This window comes from Prionailurus bengalensis, chromosome C2 (genome assembly GCF_016509475.1).
Source record: "Prionailurus bengalensis isolate Pbe53 chromosome C2, Fcat_Pben_1.1_paternal_pri, whole genome shotgun sequence".
Classification (NCBI taxonomy): Eukaryota; Metazoa; Chordata; class Mammalia; order Carnivora; family Felidae; genus Prionailurus; species Prionailurus bengalensis.
Genome location: NC_057350.1, coordinates 135,474,224 through 135,488,301, shown reverse-complemented (window position 1 = coordinate 135,488,301; position 14,078 = coordinate 135,474,224). Strand labels below are relative to the sequence as shown.

The following is a 14,078-nucleotide window of genomic DNA, read 5'->3' as shown; positions in this document are numbered from 1 at the left end:
TTTTTTCTTATAATTGGTCTCCACTGGTACATTTTAATTCAGTTTGCAATCCTGAGATTCAGGGACGGCAGTCAGGAGACCTTATAGTTCACAGCATAGAATGGAGGGGGTTGCACATCTTCTTCCCCAGAAGCCTCTCCCATGGTTCTCCTCCACATTTAGAGTAAGTAAGTCACCTTGCCATCTCTGTATAAATTCTATGGCAAATGACTTAGCTTGTAAGGTAAGACTGTCAATCTCACTTTAAGCCACCAAATTGCCTAATGATAAAAGCCAAATAGCTTGAATAATTATACTACTTTAGGTAATACACTCTTTTTATAAGGCACCACATGATCTAAAATCCAAGGTTTTCAATCCAGTCTGTAAAGCACCTCATTATGCCATAGGGGAAGAAAGGAAGAAATACAGCTCAGTGAATGTTATGTAGTGTTACTCATTCACTAGCATCTGCGATAAGAATTCTGTTTCTTGGAATGTATGTTTACTGAATGTCTGCTATGTTCCAGGCTTATCCTTTGCATTGTGGGAACAGAGTGGCGGATAAGACAGACAAGGTCCTGCTTTCATGGGATATACATTTTAGTGTTGGAGGGATGGGGGTGGGGTGAGACAATCAGCATGTATAGATAAAGAAGATGATTGTGGAGGGTGGTAATGGCTGTGAAGAAATAAAGCAGGGTGATAGGATAGTTAGAGGGATGGCTGTTTTAGGAACAGTGATTACAAAAGGCATCTCTGAGAAGATGACATTTGAGCTGAGATGTGAAAAATTTTTAAAAGCCAGCCCTGTGAAGATCTAGGGAAAGAATATTCCAGGCAGAGGGAACAGTTAGTGCAAAGTCCCTTCGTGAAAATATTTTGAGAAACTGAAGGGGGGCAGGTACGGCTGGAAGCAAGCGATGTAAGAGGGGAAATCTGCGAGAAAGCAGATGCCGGTCAAGCAGTCCTGCAGGCCACAGTAAGGAGTTTGGATTTTATTGCAGTTGCAATGAGAAGCCATTGGAGGATAGTGAGCAGAGGTGTGATATCTAAAAAGATCATTGTGGCTGCTGTGCAGTGGGGTGAATAGAGATCCACAAGGAAGCTGGGAAAATAGCTAGGAGTCTTGTGGTATCCCAAGTTAAGTAGTGTTAGTGACTTAGACTAAAGGTGTAATAATAAAGATGGTTAGGAGTAGATAGATTGAGGATATGCACTTTATATTTGTAAATATGGGTTAGGATGTCATTATATGTAGATTTCTCACGTTCAATCAATTCCTTTCCATTTTTACTGCCCTGTGTTAAGTCCTTTTTTACCTCTTTCCTAGAGTCTCTCACTTGTTTAGTTTTCTCTTCAGATTCATTCTCTTTCTCCTCTAGTGGAATCCATGTGTTCCAGCCTTACTTTCTCAAAGCACACTTTGAGTCATGCTACTTGCCTAATCTAAAGCCTTCTATGACTCTTTGTGGTCTGCGCAAGAACGGACTTACCCAGACCCCCTAACACACAGACGGTTCTCTTTTAGAGTTTTCCAGCTCTCTCTCTGTTACTGATGTCTAGTTTAACTCTATTGTGGTCTGAGAGCAGACTTTGCATGATTTTCTCTCTGCCAAATTGCTTAAGGTGTGTTTTGTGGTCCAGAATGTGGTCTCTCTTGGTGAATGTTCCCTGTGAATTTGAGAAGATTGTGTATTCTGCTGTTGGTGGTGGAAGAAGTACATAGATATTAGTATATTCAGTAGACTTATGATGTTGAGCTCACCTATATCCTTCTGACTTTCTGCCTGCCAGATCTGTCCATTTCTGACGGAGCGTGTTGAACTTGCTAACCATGATAGTGGATTTTTAAATTTCTCATTGCAGTTTTATTAGTTTTTGCTTCACACAGTTTGATGCTCTCTTGTTTAGTGCATGCATGTTAAGGATTGATATGTCTTCTTGGAGAACTGACCCCTTTATTGTTAGCTAATGCCCCTTTAAAAAAAATCTTCTAATTAGTGTTGGCATGATATATTTTTCTTCATTTATTTACTTTCAATCTAAATGTGTCTTTATATTTAAAGTTTATTTATTTTGAGAGAGAGCAAGAGCGTGCATGTGCACACATAGGGGAGGGGCAGAGAGAGAGAGAGAGAGAGAGAGAGAGAGAGAATCCCAAGCAGGCTGTGCACTGTCAGCCCAGGGCCCTGATGTGGGGCTCTATTCCATGAACCGTGAGATCATGACTTGAGCCGAATTCAAGAGTTGCTTAACCGACTGAGCCACCTAGGCACCCCTGAATGTGTGTTTATACTTAAAAGTGGGTTCCGTCTGGGCAGCATATATAGTTGCGTCCTGTTTTTGATCAACTCTGACGATCTCTTTTAGTTGACGCATTTAGACCATTGACCTCTAAAGTGATTATTGATACACTTGGATTATTATCTATCATATTTGTTATTCTTTTCTATTTGTTACCTTGTTCTTTGTCTTTGTTCTTTGTACCTTGTTCTTTGTTACCTTGTTCTTGTCCTGTTATTGTCTTCCACCCTTTTTCTACCTTTTGAAGTTTTTAAAAAAAAATTTTTTTTCAACGTTTATTTATTTTTGGGACAGAGAGAGACAGAGCATGAACGGGGGAGGGGCAGAGAGAGAGGGAGACACAGAATCGGAAACAGGCTCCAGGCTCCGAGCCATCAGCCCAGTGCCCGACGCGGGGCTCGAACTCACGGACTACGAGATCGTGACCTGGCTGAAGTCGGATGCTTAACCGACTGCGCCACCCAGGCGCCCCTACCTTTTGAAGTTTTAATTGAGCATTTTATATTATTTCATTTTCTTTCCTTTCTTAGCATACCAGTTGTACTTCTTTTACTTTTTTTAGTGGTTGCCTTAAAGTTTGCAATTTGCATTTGAGGTAATCCAAATCCACTTTCAAATAACACTATACCACTTCACCAACAGTGAGTACTTTATAATAACAGAGTAATCTTAATTCCTTCCTCCTATCCTTTGTAACACTGCTGTTATTCATTTCATTTATATATAAGCATATTCATACCTATGTTTGTATATATACACACATATAAGCATACATGGTTGGATACATTGTTGGTATTATTATGTTAAACAACTGGTATCTGTTGTATCAATTGAGAATAAGAAAACTAAAAGTTTTTTTACTTATTCCTTCTTATGTTCTTCCTTTATATTTTTTGATTTTCTGTAGTTGGAAGATGATATGCCTAGGCACAGCTCTTTGGCGTTTACCCTGCCTAGTGTCCTCTGACCTTCCTGGATCTGTGGTTTTGTGTCTGACATTCATTTGGGGAATTCCTCTGTCATTATTGCTTCAAATATTACTTCTTTTGTTGTTCTGCATCTGTTTCTAATTCTCCACCTCCTTAGATGAGACAGGATAGTTAAAGTGGACTGGAGTTGGGTATTTCCCTTCCCCTAGGTCAGTTAGGGTCTAATAATACCCCAGCAGATTAGGCTCTGGGTAACTGGTTTTCCCTGAAGGCAGATTTTGTTTAGAACAGAGTGCTATGTTCAGCATGGCTCCTTCTCCCTATCCCCCTCTTCCTGTGGGAAGCCGAGGGGATCTTTTTGTTTACTGTGGATGCCTGGTCAAGCTCTTGGAGGTGTTTGGGTGGGTGGGGGGCTTCCTATTGTCAGGTCCCTTGGAGTATTTAACTCAGAGTTGTCCACCCCAGCAGTTGGTTAAGTATAGTTCGGGTTTTCCTATCCTGCACTGGTTCCTGCCAAGGGTTTTGCTTATGAGTTGTGCTCTGATTAACTTGTGACTGCCCATATTTGCCTGTCTGTTTGCCCTGTGTCCTCCCCTCTCTTACAGATCCAAGAAGAGTTGTTGGTTTTTCAGTCTGCTCGGCTTTTTACTTGTTCTTAGGATGGAGTAGTGATGTTCAGGTTCCTTAGATGCAGAACCAGAAACCTGAAGTCCTTCTACAGTTCTGTTTTAGACCAGTGCTCTAGCATTATTGCATTATTTCCTGAGTGTGTTTTGTGCTTTCCATTTTCCATGCTTTGCATTACTTGGTTCTCCTCTGCTGGAATGCCACTCCTTCTCATTGCTCCCTTTTGGATTCCTGAAACTTCATTTTTAAAGGCCTGGGTTCATCATCACCCTGTTCATGAAGTATTTTCCAGTCTTTACAATTGGAAATAATTTGTGTCTATTCTGTGTTGTAGTAGAACTTCTTAATAACATTTTGATGACATTACTTCATTTTGTTGAGTCCTATATTTACTTAGACCTGCCAGTGTATTCAATCTGCCAGTGTATTCAATACTTTTATATTAACCTCCTCAGGGTGCCAGGCACTGGAGATGCCAGGATAAATATGGCATGGACCCTTAAGAATCTCAAAGTCTAATAGAGAAAGCAGCCACACAAAAGTTACAGTGCAATATAACTGGTGCTGTAATCGAAACAGTATGTATGAGAGCTCTGGGGTTAGCCCAGGTCTCCTCTTTCAAACCTACCGGTAGCCCCTTAGAGGGCATGGACCTAATCTTGCTTTTGTGCCACCTGCAGAGTCAAGTTGATGCTTACTAAAGGCTCATTGATTGTGAATCTTATCACTGACGATCAGTATTGCTCAATTTTAGTAGTAACAATCTTTAACATTCTTAGTCTTCAGAGACATAAGTGTGCTTTAAAAAAAATATTGTTATTAGCCTTCTAGTCCAAGTTTAAACAAGATAATTTCATCTCGTAAGCTGTGTTGTTGCCATCATTATTGAATTTGTTTGATCTGAATATGTCACTGTATTAAAATATTATCTCCTCTTCAACTAGTTTTAATATTCCTTTATTCTACTAACCCTTTTTTGCCTCAAAGCGTTTTGTATTCATTTCAATTAATTGTTCCTTATCTCAACCTAATGAGGTTGTTACTGTTCTCATTTTTATTACTGAAAAAACTGATAATCAAAAGGTAAATCAAGAAGCTTCCAATTTACAGCGTTTCTAATTCAGAGCTTGAATCGTCCATTCTGAACCAATTTTGCCATGCTTCAAAGGCTGTAACATTGAATGAAATACAGTATTATTTAAAATGATGGAAAATATTGAATTCAGAATAAAATATCCCTTCTGCATTAGATGCCAAAGAAGTCTGTTATTTGGTCTATCAAGGTCTATTCTGAAAGTGTATTTGTAGTGTATACAATATCGTTTGCAAATTAACATATTTATAAGCTATTGCCAAATAGTATCATTTCTTCTTCGGCTGCTTTCTTCCTGTCTCTTGAATTAAAAGATTAAAATTCTTTAACTATCACCGCTATGATTTTGAGTGTATTTAAAGTTTATCTGATGGCCTGTTGGATATAGTAGTGAGCATCTTCAAGTTTTGGTCTTTTATGTTTCCGGTTACTGTAGGGTTACTGCAATAGCACCTCAGGCAGTTAGACTCAGCACTTCATTACATTCTCCACGATATGGTTAGATCTTCAAGAATTCAACTTTCTTGGGACGCCTGGGTGGCTCAGTCAGTTAAGCATCTGACTTTGGCTCAGGTCAGGATCTCTCCATTCCTGAGTTTGAGCCCTGCATTGGGCTCTGTACTGACAGCTCCTAGCCTGGAGCCTGTTTCAGATTCTGTATCTCCCTCTCTCTCTCTTCCCCTCCCCGACTTGTGTCTGTCTCTCACTCTCAAAAATAAACATTAAAGAAAAATTTAGAAAAAAATTTTTTTCTAATTTAAAAAAGAATTCGACTTTCACATTTTAGTGCTTCCTTTTGGTTATAGTTTATGTATGGATCAAGCTTTAGACGCAAATGTATATAAGTAGACTTTATCCTCTCAGTATTTTTTATGTTGTAATTTAATATTTTGCGGATTCATCCATAATTGCTAAAATTCCCTTTTTAAAACTGTAGACATGTGGTGTCCACTTTGGTAGCCACCAGGCACATGCAGCTATATAAATTTAAATTAAGTGAAATTAAAACTTAAATCTTCATACACAATAGTCATATTTCAAGTACTGATGGCTGTTGGATGTGACAACACAGATGTAGAACATTTCTGTCATAAAAAGTTTTACTGGACAGTGTTGCATAGCTAATTCATTGTTACATATTTGTGTATGATAGGAATGTCTGCATTTTATTTTTTATTCATGGTGAATTTTTAGACATGGTCTATGTTAAATACTTTTATTTCCTTCCTCTGCCGTTAGGAGTACCTCCGTGAATTTTTACCATACACAAGTCTCATCTGAATTTTTGGTTGAATTTACTTATCACCTTACATTGTAGTGGGCAGCTTGAAATTAGACTACTTGAAAATTGTTCCTGTATTAACGACACACAGAAGTGATTTTACAAAGTGAATTTGTTGGTTTTTAAATTTTTTCTTAAAGACCATCTTCTCCAAAGTTCCCATTTTGAGAAAAATAACTGCCAGTCCTCTGGTCTGACATTGATCACTGCACGTTACAAAGTTAAGATTCCTAAATGCTGGTCTCTTTTATACAGTTTCCTCTAAGCCCATTTTTTACTTAAATAAAAAAAAAAATTCCTTAGGGGAATGAAGATCTTACAAGCAGTTTCAGAGCAGAATTGATTTTGGTTTGTGTTAATGCAGACAATCTGCCCAGTGTTAAAATGTTAAAGAGAAAAAAAAAAAACACACAAGCTGCCATATTCGTGTGATCACACCAAAATAGCAGCTTGTATTTATATTTTCAGTCTCCTCGAGGTGGACTGCAGGCACACATGAATGAGTGGATGTAGTTGGTGTTGTGTTGTGATTTTATTTAATGCAGGCAAAGTACATGCTTGTGCATGCACGACCAGCCCTCACATATGCACTTGTTCACAGCCGGGGAAGTGGAAACTACAACACAAGCCGCTCTCTAAGAGTTGTCGGCAACCTGTGTGTGTGTTTCTTAAATATTAAAGAGGGGAAAAACAGATTTTCAGGAATACGAGAAACCATTCTCCTTGTCAAATGGCCTGTAGTCCTGCCTCATTTGACAACATTTAAGGTAAAAACAAAATATTTTATTGTTATTATAGTTGCATATACATATTTAGAAGTCTGTGTTTTCCTTTACCGCTCCTGTTTTTAACATGTATCTTTCCCATTTCTGTTTCATTTAGGCGTGCAGATTCTTACCACACGTTTATTCTAATTTATGGGATTTTTTTTTTTTAATTTGAAAACAATTCTTTAGTACTTGAGTGAAAACGTTAGATGTATTTGCTGCGGGTCGCACCATCATCGTGCTTTGGTCAGCTTCCTGATGCCCCTGACCTTTGGACCTCGGGAGCGGTGCTACATGCAGCAGCGGTTACAGATCTAGCACCACGGGCTCTCGACCACAAGCGGTTTTGCTTTTGAGATCCTCCTTGTTTTACATTGAGCCAGTTTTTTCAGCACTGTCTGTGGTTGTGGGTTCACATACTATTCGTCAGAGGGCTCAGAAGTCAAGTCTGGTGGGTGGTCAAGAAAAAGTTCATCCTAAAATATTCCTACTAGGCACAACCTGTTTAGTAGTGTAACGTAATCTTTTCAGAACTTAAATGCAGGTTCAGAATTGAAGCTCCACTGGTACTTTAGGGGTAGATGCTTTGAATTGCTTTAAAATGTTTTAATTATTGAAAAGCTGCAAAATCAAGTCTGTATTTTCAGTTGTGACAGACTCTTACATGTAAAGTGCACACATCTATCCACCTGTATATTTTTTTCCTAATTTTTCACCTTTATGGTATAAGTAGAAAGTTCTTTATTTTTGTTTTTTTTTGAGGCAGGGAGGCAGTGAGGTAGAGGGCTTGCTATGTAACTCAGAGCACTGGAGAACTAGACAGAAACTGTGATGAAAATGTCTAATTAGATGGTGACACCTACCATCTCCTGAAACTCCAGCCCTACCCGCCTTTTCCCCACTATGCGTTCTTTCATATTTCCTGTCCTTTAACCCTTCTGCTTCATCATCTCACTTGTGTGGTGATTTCAGATCCCTACCTTCCATCTAAGACTCTCAGAGATTTTCTGCTATCCTCTTGGGCTGGATTCTGCCTGTTGTCATCACAACAGATTTCTACACCCCCCCCTTTCCTTTTTAAAATCAGTGTTCACCTTCAGTTTATGGCCTGTGGAAACTGTACGTTGCTCTTGTCTTTATTAATTGCAGAAACAATGACACAACTCTGGCCCGGCCTTTCTTAGGCTTCACCTTCCCACCTCTAGTCCCTGAGTCCATAGATTTCATTTTTTATCTTTCATTGGCTTGTTTATAGGTTTGTGGGTTCAGTAACTCATTCAACAAATACTACTTGGGAAATTACTGTGTCCTTGGGAAATTACTGCTGCTGTCCTAGAAGTTGAAGGCCCTGATAAAGAAAATAATGCCTGTTTTGTTCTTTTACCAGTCATGTACATTTCATTTTAATTATCTTTCTTTAAAAATATCTGTCAGATGTCTATTATCTGTACTAGATTTTCTTGAGTGCTTAGTTCTTATGCTTTGTGTCTTATATTTTGTATGTTTCTTCAGTGCTTCATTCTTATGCTTTGTATCTGGCTCTCATAATAGGCATTTGTGTTATCAGTAGTCCCCTAATTAAATCTTTTTATTTTGCAAATCTGGAAAGTTGAAACTAAGAAAAACTAGGACTTAGGAAAGTATAATTTGTTAATGGCCAAAATGGAAATAATACCTAGGACTCCTAGTCTTTCCATACCTCTGTAATATTTTATGTTAATGTTGTTTGCCTAGACTTAACACTTTCTCAATTCAAGAAACATTAAGTGAATACCTTTTATATGCAGAGCACTCTGTGGAGCGAACAGGAGATGGAAACATAGGTGAGTTATATAAATCTTCCTCAGAAAGAGGTGGAGATTAAATCAATGCAGTTTGTACCCTCTGGGCATATATACTCTAATGCAGAGTTCCTCAAGGCTGGGAGCACTGACCTTCTGGGCCAATTCTTTGTTGTGAGAGGCACTCATGCACGGTGTGGGACGTGCAGCACCATCCCTGACCTCTCACTGCTGAAGGCTCTGTAAGGCCTGGTGTTAAATCTTTATAGGGCCTCAGGGTGTCCTGTCTCACAGAAGGGTTCTCTGAGGCACCACTTTAGAGCTTTCTGAGTTCTTAACAAAAGATTTTACACTGACTCCCTCGGTTTCATCTTTAGACTTTTTTTTTTTTTTCAAACTGTGTTTTAGATTTGATCTTTGCCCAGAAGCACTTTCTTAATGTTAGCATTATTTGCTGGATAAAGAGGCTGAGAATGAGAAGTTTTATTTTCAAACCCAGCAAGTCCTAGAACCTTTATGTTTAGCAATTCTCTCTTTTGCTTCTCTCCTCTTTCATTCTACCACAAGCAACAAATATAAATCAAGCAGCACCTTCAACACTCTGCCTGGATAGCTCCTTAGCTAGGTTACCCAGTTTATGTGGTACATTTTCAATTTTCCATATAACTAGAGGCTGCCATGTTGCTGCTACACAATAAGGAACCTTCTTCCTCCATTTTTCCTATAATTTTTTCCTTACTTTCATTTAAGCTTCACTGGAAGCCTCCTCATGGGCTCTCTTTTGCTAGCAGCCTTTTTCACAACCTTTAATCTTTCACTGGTGCTATATCCAAAGTCCTTCCAGCTTCTGTCCAATCCCATAGACACTCCTACCATGTATTTTATAGTTTTTAATAACATCCCAGAATCAGGTATCAAAACCTATATTAGTTATCAATTGCTGCATAATATGTCAACCAAAACCTAGTGACCTGAAACAATGATCATTTATTTCATAGTTGCTGCACATAAGCAATTTAGAACAGCTTAGCCAGAAGGTTCTGGGTTGGGAGTCTTATGAGTTTGCAGCCAGATATCAAATGGAGCTGCAGTCATCTGAAGGCTTGACTAAGGCTGGGGGATCCATATTGGTTCCTCTCCATGTGGATCTTTCCATGAGACTGCTTACGTGTCTTTCTCCAGAGAAGACTTCTCCCAGAGCAAGCAATCCACGAAGGAGGATGTTCTAAAGAATTTGCAAATGTCTTTTTAAAGCCATTGCACTCCACAGGTAGCTTCCCAGGCCTCCTGGATGGCCTTTTTCCTCCTATCCACATGGAAGAGGAAATGTACATGGGGCCTGACTGAAGCGGACGTGACGGTTGAATTTTGTGGTCAGTCGTACATCATTTCCACTCTCATTTCATTGGTTAGCACTCAGTCACATGTCTACAGCTAAACTGAGAAAGAAGCTGGGAAATTAAATCCAGCTGTGTGCCTGGAAAGACGAGAAAGCAGATTTGGTTGAGTAAGGAAAGTGGTGCAATCATCAACCAAAACATGGAGCACAGGAAGAAAAAGTATGCCTGCTTTCATTCTGTGTGAAATTGCTCCTCTTCATGGTTTTTGCCTGATTTTCCACTTTTTCTCTAATAAAACAATAAACCAGAAGAAGGTATTATCGTTATTTTGGTGTTTAATAGTATTCGAGGGACTTTCCATCAGCTCATTTTAAGTTTTGGATGAATGCTTGTTTTGAAATTCTGTTCTTGAAGTATGGGCATAACACCAGTTATTGTTCCTTCAAGTCCTTCTGTGCTTCTCTGTCCTACTGCATGATTATAAACCTTCACCAAGGGCTTTGTTTTTTCCCCTGGGGCATCTTATTGAATACTTGCATCTTCAGTAATTCATCTGGGCCCAATGCTTTGTCTGTTTTAATACTTCTAATTACCTAATTATGTACTATAATGCGGTGACAAAGCCCTTTATCATTTCACTCTTTTCTTAACCCTTTTTTTGCTTAGAAAATACATATATTTTTTTGTCTTTTTGTTGTCTGAGGAACTCTTCATTATGGATTGCCCAGAAATTTGCCTGGCTTCTCTTTATTGTCTGTGTGTAATATGACAGACCATTGATTGCCCTGTTGAGTGTCTTTCTACTTATCTTACATCAGCCACCTGGGTTCCTGGTTATTGGGGCTCTGAAGCTGGTGTGTAGCTGTTCCTCCTCCCTCACTTGATTCCTTCCCATATACTGCAGTCACATGAGAAGATACCCAAAAGGCATGTAGAATAGTCTGGTTGTTGTAAGTTACTTTTTTGACAGAATTAGTGACTTTTCTGTCGTTCATGGATCTTAGATGTCCACAACAAGTATCCACGAACTAATGTAATGGGAGTCAACAGGATTTTTCAAAATTTTGCTGACCTTACTTGATTGAGGATAAGTAAATATTGATGAAGGGAAATTTTTCATATATATGGGTTTTACGTAATAAAGGAGGATAAAATGATAGAATTATAGTTTTACTATTTACAATCTCTAATGAATTAATAGGTCTAGGCAATGATCACCAATGGTTGCTAGCATCATAAAAAGAAAGAAGCTGATATGTGCATCCTGATGGAGGTACGCAGTACAAGCCGTACGAGAGATCTATTGCTGCATCGTAAACCACCCCGAAGCTTAAAACAACAGCACTTACTTTGTAGATGAATCTAGTACGTGGGCAGGGCTGAGCCGGAGAGTTTGACTCTGTTCCACGTGATGTTGGCCAGACCTGCTTAAAAGTTAGGGGCTGGAATCGTTCGAAGGCTTGTTCACTCCCCTGTTTGGCTATTGAAGTTGGCTCTCAGGGGAGACCTTCTCTGCAGCTGTGACCAGAACACCTCCACAAGGCCCTCCCACGTAGCTACTTGACTTAGGAGAAGCATGGTGTCTGAGTTCCAAGGATGGGTCCAGACAGAGAGCCAGACAGAAGTTGTGTGACAGCATCACTTTGTGAGAAGCTAGTCACTAAGGTCAGTACATATTCAGATGGAGAAGAGTTCGATTCCTCCACCTTTTCATAAGAGAAGTGTCAAAAAATTTGTTAACATGTATGAAAACCATCAATACCACCCATGAAGAATTTTGTTGAAAATTGAACTTGAATTTGATGAAGTCTGTAGACCTAACTACCAGTTTATAAGATATATAGGAGGAGGAGGAGACGTGTTAAATAACAAGATAGAGGAACAATAAGTAAAGTTCAGAATGTGGGAAGTTTCTACAGGATAAGTAACCTGGCTTCTTTAACAAATACATTGGAGAGAGACAGACAGGCGGGGGGGGGGGAATAAATCTATAAAGTAAAAAATATCTAAAGAGATACATCAACAAATTGTAGTGTGTGGACATTTCTTGGATTGTGACTTTGAACAAACTGAAAAAAATTAGGGAAATTTGCACATTGCCTGGATATTTGATTTAATTAATGGATTATTACTTTTATGAGTTGTGGTATCAGAATGGTACGTGGTTATGTGTTTAGAAAGCCCTTATCTTTTAGAGATACATACTGTGGTATTTATAGATGTGGCATCTCAGATTTGTTTCAAAATGCAGAATTGAAGGAGGAATATATATGAAACAAGAGTTGATTGGCAATGAAAGTGAGTGATGGGTATATCGAGTCTACTATGGTCTGTTCTCTAGAAATGTTTGAGTTTTCTATAATAAAGGGTCTTTTAAGTCTTATAATGAAAACTAGAGTGCCTACGAATTTTGGGTTATTTCAAAATGCAGAACAAAACACACACACCAAAGTTTTATATCTCTTGGTATTAATTTTTAGTATGTAAAATTTGTCTGATTATAAGTTCCTTTACACATCTTGAGAGAGAAACTGCTTTATTTTAAATTTGATCGCTTAAGTTAGAACTGAAATACTTTTTTTCATCAAGAAAACTCTTAGAGTCCCTTGGAGAGCCCTCATTTCTCCAGGCTTCCGGCTTGGGGTGTCCCCATTCCCCTCAGTGGGACACCTGGCTCCCATCTTGGCCTTCCCTCCCTGGCTAGGGGGTGGAGGCGATGGGCCTGGGACGGCCAAGCCTGGCCAGGTTGACCCTTGGACCTTGCAGAGCTTCCAAGGCCCTCCTGGTGATTCAGGAATCCTGGGTGTTGGTCCAGGCTCTGAGGTGTGAGGGATTCCTCCATGCCCCGCCCCACCATTTGAGTTCTGGGTAGGATGGCTACTATGGACATCAGGTTGGAGTGGGGCTTGTGCCCCCGTGCCCCAAGGTGGCCTAGAGACCTCCCAGGTGGAGGGCGAGTGGGGAGCTGGGGTGGAGAGAAACTCCAGTGGCGGGGGGCCTCCCCCAGCCCTGCGCTGCCCCACCTGGGGCTGTGAAGCCAGAAAAGGAGAAACTGGAGTAAAATCCTGAAGAGTCCCAGGACATCAGAGCTCTGCAGAAAGACCTGTAATGACTCGCCAAGCTCCTGAAACAGAAGAGGATCGCTCCGGGATGTATTTAGGCCGATGTGGGGCTCACCCTGAGGGTTCTCTTTGGGAAGGTGTTTAGCCAAATGACCATCTGTTGTTTTGAGGCTCTGCAGCTCAGTTTTAAGAACTTGTAATCCGTGTCCTGTGCTGCAGAAGTAGGAGGACGAAGCTGACAATCATGAAAATCTGCAGGAGATCGGCAGAGCAGAGGCCCTTGTGCAGGCTCCAAAGAGTAAGTGAACAAGTATGAAGAACTGAGGGACAGTCAGCCTGGAGGACGTGCTCCTGCAGTTCCCGAAACCCACCCTGCGGCAGATGAGCCACACAGCCCAGCAGCTTGGGCTGGAGAGGGATGTGCTCCGGGTGTGTTTCTGCAACCCTCGCCAGAAGGGCAAACGTCCAAGCAGTGACTGTTCGCTGGGAGAAGATCCTGAGGCTGCCGGGTCCCCTTTCTCAGGGGCACCGGCATGCTTTCTTCTGGCACCAGGGCCACATTTTGGTACCCCAGGCTACAGGGGCCCTCACTTCACTACCTGTACTCCTCATTTCCTTTCCCTCTGTGTCTGTCACCACCCTGGGCTCTCCCATGCATTCAAACTGTGGTGCCTGCCCTTCCCAGAAATGGGGGGGGGGGACTAGGAAGATAACCCGGGGTTTGTACCAGGGCTTTGGGATTACATTCTACATTCACTGAGAATGGATTTGGGAACACAAAGGGTGTGTGGGTAGAGGGTTTGGGGGGAACTGGTTGGAGGGAAGGTAAAGTTCAAGGATGCTCTTGTTTTTAATCCTCACATCACTCATCACTTTGTTTTTTTTTTTTTTTTTTTTAACATTTATATATT

The 14,078-nt window shown here is 40.3% G+C and overlaps 1 protein-coding gene and 1 pseudogene across 11 annotated transcripts in view; both read left to right on the top strand.

Moving 5' to 3' along the window:
• The window catches only part of TBC1D5 (TBC1 domain family member 5), a 548,599-nt gene that overhangs the window by 304,593 nt on the left and 229,928 nt on the right, over positions 1–14,078 (top strand). For 6 of the 11 annotated variants that reach the window (XM_043595478.1, XM_043595479.1, XM_043595481.1 and 3 more), the window contains one exon: positions 8,772–8,807. The exons of the other annotated variants lie outside the window; for them this stretch is intronic. In XM_043595478.1, coding sequence (XP_043451413.1) covers positions 8,772–8,807 — 36 coding nt within the window. The remainder of the gene's footprint in view (positions 1–8,771; positions 8,808–14,078) is intronic. 11 annotated transcript variants of the gene reach the window in all.
• LOC122492235 lies at positions 8,853–13,927 on the top strand (annotated as a pseudogene).